The 9,002-nt window shown below is 55.3% G+C and overlaps 1 protein-coding gene across 1 annotated transcript; it reads right to left on the bottom strand.

The window, feature by feature from the left end:
• Nucleotides 1-3,892: 3,892 nt before the first annotated feature.
• DUSP9 (dual specificity phosphatase 9) lies at nt 3,893-7,039 on the bottom strand. The gene is made up of 3 exons (XM_019664275.1): nt 6,377-7,039; nt 4,589-5,038; nt 3,893-4,249 (listed from the first exon to the last, which is right to left on the bottom strand). The coding sequence occupies exons 1-3, from the start codon at nt 6,747-6,749 to the stop codon at nt 3,924-3,926; spliced, it is 1,149 nt and encodes a 382-aa protein (XP_019519820.1). The 5' UTR covers nt 6,750-7,039; the 3' UTR covers nt 3,893-3,923.
• Nucleotides 7,040-9,002: the final 1,963 nt, after the last annotated feature.

Here is a 9,002-nt window from a genome sequence, read left to right as displayed (position 1 = left end):
ACTATAAGACTGAGACTTAATCATAGGTCTACACAATGTTTCCTCTCCCCTCACACCTCACCATCACATTACTAAAGGTCTATTTACCGCAATTCCTTTTACCCAGTTCATCATGTCTTGCTTTTAACAAAAAATTACGAGGCATACTAAAGGCAAAAAACACAGAAGAGACAGAGCAAGCATCAGAACCAGACTCAGATATGGTAGGGATACTGGAATCATCAGGCCAGCAATTTAAAATACTATGATTGATATGCTAAGGGCTCTAATGGGAAAAGTAGACAACATGTAAAATCATGGCCACAATTAGCTGCAAGGGAGAATGTGAAATAAAATTTCTAGCTGGGAAGCCAAATGTGTTATTAAACTTTGGTGATTTTATTTCTAAAAGGAGGAAGGGCAAAATGGATACTGGGGAATACTTAGCATTCTCTTCCACAGTGGGTTTTTTTTGTGTGTGTTTTTTTAATCAGTTTTGGAAAGTTCTCAGCCATTGTCTTTTTTACTATTGCTTATTCCCTATTCTCTAACTTTTTTCTTCTCCAAATCCAACTAAATATTTGTGTGACTTCAATCTGTTTGTCTCTCTGTGCTGCATGCTGGATAATTTCTTTAAATCCATCTTCTGTTCAGCTATGCTTAATATGCTGTTTAACCCATATCTTGAATTTCTAATTTCAATTATTATGTTTTTAATTTCTAGAAGTTTTATGTGGTCACTTTTCAAGAGTACCTGGTCATTTCATAGTCTCTCGTTCTTTTGTTATACTTCCTTTTATTTCTTTAAACATATTCATCATACTTAGTTTATATTTGTGTCATGTAATTTCAAAATCTGCTATTTTTGCAAGACTGATACTTAAATCTATATGTTTCTCTCATGCATGGTGGCTTGTCTTCTTGTACATTTTGTGATTTTTTTTCATTATATATTTTAGAATTTTCTATAGGAATTATTTGAGGCCTGTATTGAAAGGACGTCCCTGCACAGATGATCTGTGCTTGCCTCTGCCAGGCACTCTTGGACAATATTCCCTCTGGGCCACTTCATGAGAACTTAAATAGTGTATTTTTAAACTTCGCTATTTTTATTGGATTGTCACAGTTTAAGTAAAATCTGTGTGCAAGCTAATCAGATGCAGCTTCAAGACAAGTCCAGGAGCAGTCCCCCCAACCAGACTACAATTTTATTATCTTACAGTTATGGAAATCAGAAACCCAAAATAGATTTCATTGAGCTAAAATTAAGGTGTCAGTAGGGCTGCATATTTTGAGGACGCTCAAGGGAAGAATCAATTTTCTTGCCTTTTCCAGCTTCTAGAGGATGCGCACATGCCTTGGCTGGTGGACCCAGTCATCTATCTTTAAAGCCAGCAATGTAGCATTTTCCAGCCTTTTCTCTGGCTCTGACCCATGTTTCCATCATCACATCTCCTTCTGTCACTTTCCTGCCTTCCTCTTTCCTTTATAAAGATGCATGTGATGGCATTTGGGGCCCACTCGGATAATCCAGGACAGTCTCCCCATCTCAAGATCCTTGACTTATTCACACCTGTGAAGTCCCTTTTGCCATGTAAGGTATCATCTTCACAGGGTCCTGGGATTAGGATGTGGCCATCTTTAGGGAGGCAGTATTCTGCCAACCATGCCTATTGAGAACATTGCCCTTCAATGTGGGGGCCCAGGTGTTGTCTCCTGGCTCCCATGGGTGGTGTCTGGAAAGCCATGGGAAGAGGGTGTCCAAGGAGGAGGGGTGGCCCTGGGCTCCTGGCTCTTGGGTGTAAATGCCCCCAGGGTAGTTGCTAGCCCCGGAGCTGGCTCACTCTTCTGGACTCAAGTATCCTCATGGTTTCTGACCTCGGAGGCTTTCTCTTACTTTCTTAGCAGCTCAGCCATTCATTCCAACATGTTTTTAGATTTCATCCTACGTTTTTTATGGGTTCTGTACTGGGAAGATTTCCCTAGACAGGCTCTTCTACATTGCTTACAAAGTACTGCACTTGTCCCCACCCACCCTCCAGTTTCCCTTCCACTTCCTGCCATGCCTCTGGGGTTGGGAATCCTGGCTTTAGAAAGACCACTCCAGCTATGGTGTGCGAAGGCACTGGAGATGTGCAGAGCTGAGGCAGGGAGGCCAGGGAGGAGCAAGCCTGTTCTGTCCTTTCAGGTGGCCCAGTGGCCTCTGCAGGCTCCCGTGCCTCCAGCCTGGGCCTCTTTGGTCCAAATTCCACACTTCGTCAGCCAGAAGGACACACGTTTGGATGTGCAAGTCTTCCCACGTCCCTCCCCAGCTCAGGTCCTTCTGTGGTTCCCATCACCTCATACTGAGGGTTGGGTCTGACTCTGCACCAAGTCTTGGGGTGCAGCTGCCAAACCCCATGGTCACTTCTGGGTCCTTGCTCCCCTGCTCTTTCAGCCACACCAGACACCTGGCATCATTTACTGCTTCATGAGGTCTGTGGTTTAGTGTCTTCCCTCCCCCACCAGGAAGTTGGCAGACTTTGGTTCACTGCTTCGTCCTAGTCCCTAGGCATGTGTGGCAGATAGAAGCTCAACAGGTTGTGAGTGAATGGGCAACTTGGCCAGAGTTTGGGCTGATAGGCAGTGCGGGTGCCAGATGGGAGATGATGACATGAAGGTGGGGTGGTGCTTGAGTCCCTCACCAGCCAAGCACATCCCCTCTCCTTCCCAAGCCTACCTCCCCGCCTTCCCCTGAACCCTCCGAGGTGCTCTGGAAGCAGCTTCCCTCAGTTTGGTATCTTACATAAACTGTTTATTCAGGAACAATTCAAGAAAGCAACCAAGGGGTGGGTTCCCAAGGGTGAGATGGTCACTGGGCCAGGTGCGTAAGCAGGCTAGGGTGCGTGTGTGAGTGCCGATGCCTACACGCACACTTGTATGCCTGCCACCCATGAGGGGTGTGTACTGCAATGAATGACCATGTGTGCACGTACACGCGTAGCTTGGCCCCATCCCCACCCCCCCAAACCGACCATGGCTGTGTGGGACCGGCAACGTCGAAATCCAGGCTTTCTTCTTCCCTTGCCCCACCCCCAGCTCTTGCTCCAAGACCCCATCTCCTCCGGTGGCAGTTTGACCACCCTCAGTCACAAAGAGACCCAGTGATCCCGTCAAGACATCTGGGGGAAGAGGAAAAAAAGCGTCTTTTCAAATGTCAAGTGGATAAACAGTCAGGGCGCCAGATGTGCGGCTGGGAACCCTCCCAACAGCTCCCAAGCCAGCACTCTCCCTAATGGCGCTGTCCAGCAAGGAGCCACCCAGAGAGGGGCTGTCCCCATGGACGCTGGGTGGCCACTGCACCTCCGAGTCCACCTCCCCTGGGAAGCCCTCAGCAGAGAGGCAGGGGGGTGACTGCACTGGTGGTAGTGGTGAACCCCTCCCCATAAGCAGCCATTTGGGGACAGGGATGGGACTGGGAGCAGGTCCCTGTGGCAAATGAGGTGGCTGGAGCAGGCATACACCCTTCCTGAAGAGGGAAACCACAGGGAGGCTCAGAGCCCAGCTGAGCTGGCAGAGCACGCAGGGCCTAGGCCTGGAAACAGGCAGCCACCTGGAATGGTCCCTCGGAATGGGAACCCCCCAAAAGAAAAAAGTAACAGTCGCAGAAGAGGCAGGTTCTGGAGCGTGATTCCGCCCCAAAGTGGTGCGGGTCAGGCCGGTGATTCCCGGCTGGCCCATAGGCACATTTAATAGGATTCCCGCAGATGTTTCAAGTGGGCAGGACAGGTCTCTCTCTCCCCACGGCCACCCTGGAGGGCCCCCCCGCCACTTCCCACAGCCCCCGCATGAGGTATTGCGCTTTCCCCCCCAACCCTCCCCTTGCTTACGGCTAAGCCCCCTCCCTCCCTTCCCCCCCAGCACATGGGTGGTGGGGAGCACCCATTGGGGGGTGGGGCAGGGCCCTATGTGGGGTCCAGCTCGAAGACACCATCACTGGTGGGGGTGGTGAAGAAGGAGGGCGGGTCAGAGGTGGTGGACTCCTGCCCCCCGCTGCTCCGCTCCCGGGCACGCCTCTCCTCCAGCCGCAGGCTGCGCTCGAAGTCCAGCAGCTGCCCCATGAAGTTGAAGTTGGGCGAGATGTTGGACTTCTTCCGCTTGACCAGGTCGTAGGCATCATTGAGTGAGAGGTGGAGCTTCTGCATGAGGTAGGCCACGGTGACGGTGACAGAGCGGCTGACGCCCGCCAGGCAGTGGACAAGCACCCCGCAGTTCTGGGACAAGGCCTCGTCTAGATAGAGGCAGAGTGAGGACCAGCATGAGATGCAGGCCAGTGTCCTTCTGGAAGGGCCCTTGCAGCACCTGCTCTGCACTCCGGGCCAGGTGGCCCTGGCCAGGTTCGCCTGGGAGCCCTGCCCGACCTGAGGAGTCCTGGCACTTTCACTGGTAGCCTCTTGTGTGCTGGCCCTAGCACTGCCCAACCCCAGAAAGGTGATCTTGGCTTTGGGCTTTGGGGATGGCAGCTAAGCCTGAGAGGAGACCTCATGAGGGAGAGGGGGAAGAAATGGGAGAGGCCAAGGAGCCAGGCTCGGGAGAAAAAGGGAGCAAGGGGAAGGCAGGGGGGACTCACCAATAAATGCAATGGCCTCTGGAAAGAACTGGGACAAGTTCTGGCTCCAGTGGTCTGAGATGGGGATCTGCTTGTAGTGAAAATCGCCATTCTTCTCAAAGAGGTTAGGGAGGTTGGGGGTGACATTGAGGATGTAGCGGATGCCCAGCTTGGCCAAGCTCTCCACATTGGCCGAATCCCGGGCACTGCCCAGGTAGAGGTTGGGCAGGATCTGGACTGGGAAGGAGGGCAGTAGCCCCGATGGGGGGGGTGTGGCACCCTCCGAATCCAGGCCACAGCTCATGGAGTCGCGGTCGGGCTCGGATTCAGCGTCGGAGAAGTCAGATCCCAGGCACAGGCTGCCCAGCCCCACCACTGGGCTGGGCACCATGGCTGTGCTTGGTCCACCACGGCTATTGAGGCTGGTCTCACACAGGTGAGGGCACTCGGCCTGGAATCTGCTGAAGCCACCTAGGAGACGACAGATGGAGGGTCCTGCTGATCTGGCCTCCTGGGCAGCCAAGCGCCCCTGGCTGGGGATAGGGAACCAACCCAAGATCACCCTGATGCCTGAGGGGGCTTGCAGATATTCCCAAAGGGAACTCAAAAGCCAGCAGCCTGATCTATACTGGTGTCACCTTGTGGTATGCCATGGGCAGCCCAGCCACCTTTGCCCAGTAGTTGGCTATTCTTCTGAACAGCAAGAGCTCGCTGCAGCTGCTGGGGGGGGTGCAAGACACTGGGCCCAGGAAAAAGCCACCCAAAGAGTATCTTACACCCTTAGGGCTGAGCCAATGCAGGCATGAGGGCTCAACAGAGTCTAGATATACTGCTAATCTTGGGGAGGACAGTGGCCATCAGTTAAAGAAGAGGAAAGGTTCAGATGTGAATTCTTTGTCGGGGTGTCTCCCTATCCAGGAGCACCCTGAGGGCAGGGGCCAGATCACAGCTATTTCTGTGCTTTCTTCAGGGATGAAGTGGGACCCAAGAGGCGGGGAGCCTGGGAGAGTGCAACATTCCACGGATGGTTCCAAAGTCCCAAGAAGCAAACACCTCCTAGGTCTACAGATAACTGCTATTTCCCTGAGCTGGGGTGGGGGCCCGGAAACCCAACACTTTGTATATTTCTATATTCCTGTGCATTCAGAATGTAGCAAAGGGCCACAGCCCAATGACCCCTGCGATGGGGAGGTGGGGACAGCTGACTTTGTAAGTTCATGGGCACACTGTCCCTATCCTAGACCTCTGGAGGGTGCATGTGTGTGTCTGGCTCAGCAAGGAACCAACAGACCCATATCAGCCTGTCTCCCCTCCATCCCCCAGCCCTGCTGAGACTACAGGGGTGGTGGTGTGCAGGTCTCTGTTTCCTCAGGCCTCCTTCTGCCTTCACTGCTTCTCTCTCTCTCTCTCTCTCTCTCTCTCTCTCTCTCTCTCCCCCCCCCTGCCCCCTTCCAGAGCCTTTGTAGAGTGGGATTTGTCCTCCTGTGTCCCCTGTCTCCTTTGCCCGTGGCTGAGCAGCTGGAGGAGGCGGTGATACCATTCCGGGGAGGCTGGACGCCCACACGTGGTACTCTATTATTGAGTCTCCAGTTTGCCAGTTCGGGTCAGCCTGATTATCCCCATTTTCCAGCTCAGAAACTGAGGCTCCCAAGGTCATGCTCACAGGAGGGTATCTCACCTCCACTTTAGACAAAATGAGGCAGGCCTTGTTCACAAAGGAGTTGTGAATCCCCTTGGAAGGTGGGACTCTGCCTCTTGGGCAGGGGTCCTCCCCAGGCCGGTGCCCACCGCACCACCTCCAGCACCTACCCTGCAGGTAGTAGGCCAGGTAGCCTTCCTCCCGAAGCTTCTGGAGCAGGGTGCCCAGCACCGACTCAGCCTCCCACTCCTCGGCCTCGGCCTCGGCCTCCCCGCGCCGGTGCCGGCCCCCGCCCTGGTCATACAGGAGCACCGGGGCGGGCGGAGGCGGCTGCAGCGGCGGTCCGGGTAGAAGCGCGCGCACCGACAGGCTCCCCCGCCGCAGGCGGCGCAGCAGCAGCGCGGGCAGTGCCACGCTCAGCGCCCCGCCAATGCGCGCCGACTCGTACAGCTCGCGGCTGCGGCAGTCCAGCAGCAGCAGCTGCGGCCGCGGGGCTGACAGCTCCCGGCGCAGCCATAGGCACGAGCGGCCCAGACCCTCCATAGGCTCGCGGCTCCTGGCACGTCGGGCCGCTGGTGCTGCAGAGAGAAGGAAGGCGCGCGGCGTGAGCTCACTTTCTCCGACCCCAGCTGCCACGGGGCGCGGACCCAGGGGTCAAGATGTGAAGCCAACCCGTGTCCTGAAGGCAGGCGCCCAGAGTCCCGCAAGGACACCCTTCCAGCCGATTCTCGCTCGTCTCGCACCCCTCCCACAGCGAGGACACGCAGAAGGTGCCCCAAGAAAAACATCCGAGGCAGCCACCCGGGAGCGCAGCCACTGCTCCCCGCCCCGGTAAAGGCAGTGTGAGAGGTCGCCCAGAACAAGAAGGATGGGCGTCCAAAGGCCCCTTGGAGAGCCATAGGTCCCTCTCCAGCCCCTACCGAAGCATCCCAAGGCCACGGCCACCTTCCTTCCTTCACACCCCCTTTCTGCGTCTCTCGCTTAGCCTCCCCACAATCACTCCACAAGTTCGAGCTTTCGAATTTGGGGGTGTGTGCGTGTGTGAGGGATTCAAGGCCGAGATCTCCCTCACGGCCAGTGGGCCTGGGGAACAGAGTTGGCGCCGAGGTAATGGGCCTTGGCTGGCCCTCTGGGAGCTGATCTGGCTCTGGTGCCCCCCACCCCCGGGGAAGAGAAAACAAAAGGAGAGAGACCTGGAGCGTGATCTGGCGGACAGCTGCTCGCGGATGTCCCGGCCAGGGCCACTGCGGGAAGCGGGGCGCGATCCCCGGGTAGGGTGTCCCGGGGCGGGCCCCTGGGAAGAGGGCCGTGCGGCAGAGAAGGCGCGCACGTGGAAGCCGAGTCCTGCGCTGCTGCGCGCCTGCAGCGAGCAAGCTTCCACCTCAGAAGCGGCTGCCTTTGGACGTGGAGTTACCATTTAGAGGGCGGGGCGGCGGGGGCGGGGTCAGGGGTCCAGCGAGCCAACGGGTGTCAGCGAAAGCAGTCGGGTGGGCCCCCTGCAAGTGGCGCGCTGAGCTGGGGCTTCCACCCAAGCGGGACAGGGCCGGGGCAGAGGCCAAGGGCAGGTCAGGGGCCCAGCAGGGGACCAGCCACAGCTCCCCTGGCCGGCGCCAGTCAGGCCCCTGGAGGCAGGGGGAGGGGTGAGGACAAGAGCCCAGTGCCCCTGCCCCAGAGCCTGCCTCAAGCTCTACTCATTCAGTGACCCTGGACCATCATGTCCCTTACTGGACTTCAGTGGCTCCATCTATATGGCAGGCTCATCATAGCCACCACCTTGGGCCTCTGTGGGATGCCACTGAAATCGTGGAGTGGAGGAAGAAGCAGGACCAGAGAGCCACTGCTGCCTTCTAGCCCAGAACTCTGTTGAAGGCTGGCTGGAGGGCTAGGCAGGCAGAGGGCAGCCTCTGGGCACGCCCACTGACTTCATTTGCGCAGGCCTCGCCAAAGGCACCCAGGAGCTCTGAGCTCCCAGCTCTAAACTCAGGGCTCTGCTTTTATTACAATACTGATCCTGGGACTCACCTCAGCTTCTCCCTCTGCCTCCTGCCTAGTCAAGAGCCAAGCAGTTTCTACTCAAGTTTCTCTCACATCTGTGCTCTCCTCTCTGCCCCTGCACTGGCCAAGGGCTTGCTCGCATTTGCCAGCTCTTGACCAGGTCACCATCACAGCCTCCAAAGCCCTCTCCAGGTCTATCCCCCTCAGCCACCCTCTGTCTTGCTCTGCACCAGAACATTCGTTCAGCAAAGGCCACTGGTCTCCATACCTTCCATAGACACAGGATGATGAACGGGCAGGACACGCAGGGTCTCTGCTTGCACAGAGCTCCCAGACTAGCAGGACAGGTCCCTAATAAACAGCTGACCGAACAAGATAATATCAGGTGAGGTAAGTCCCAAGATAATGAAACGAGGTGGGGGAGGTTTCTGATACGTTTGGTTCTATGTCCCTTCTCTGCTTAAAACCCATCTAAAAGCAAATAGTAGAGCTGAAGGAAAACATACAGCAGATAAGATAAAGCACATACAAATTAATCAAAAAGTTAAGACTCCGATAGATAAATGGGCAAGGAACCAGAAAAGACTGCATGGAGAAGGAAACCCAACCGGTACAAGACGTTTGGGGAAAGGTTCAATCTCAGGCATGGAAGGAAAGCAAATTCAAAAAACAAGCTAACAACAACAGAAAACAAGGCAATACTTTCCCACCTATTACATTAGTAAAGATGTTCTCAAAATGAGAACACCCGGTACTGGCAAGGGTGCTGTGAAATCTGCCCACTGCTCCACTGCTGGTTGC

Source organism: Hipposideros armiger, unplaced genomic scaffold (genome assembly GCF_001890085.2).
Source record: "Hipposideros armiger isolate ML-2016 unplaced genomic scaffold, ASM189008v1 scaffold_419, whole genome shotgun sequence".
NCBI lineage: Eukaryota > Metazoa > Chordata > Mammalia > Chiroptera > Hipposideridae > Hipposideros > Hipposideros armiger.
This window is presented reverse-complemented; position numbering and strand designations above follow the sequence as displayed.

Coding starts and splice junctions, on each gene's coding strand:
- DUSP9 (XM_019664275.1), bottom strand. CDS start 6,749: ATGGAGGGTCTGGGCCGCTCGTGCCTATGGCTGCGCCGGGAGCTGTCA. Junction 5,039..6,376: donor CCTGGCCTACTACCTGCAGG/GTAGGTGCTGGA, acceptor GTCGTCTCCTAG/GTGGCTTCAGCAGATTCCAG. Junction 4,250..4,588: donor AGAGGCCATTGCATTTATTG/GTGAGTCCCCCC, acceptor GCCTCTATCTAG/ACGAGGCCTTGTCCCAGAAC.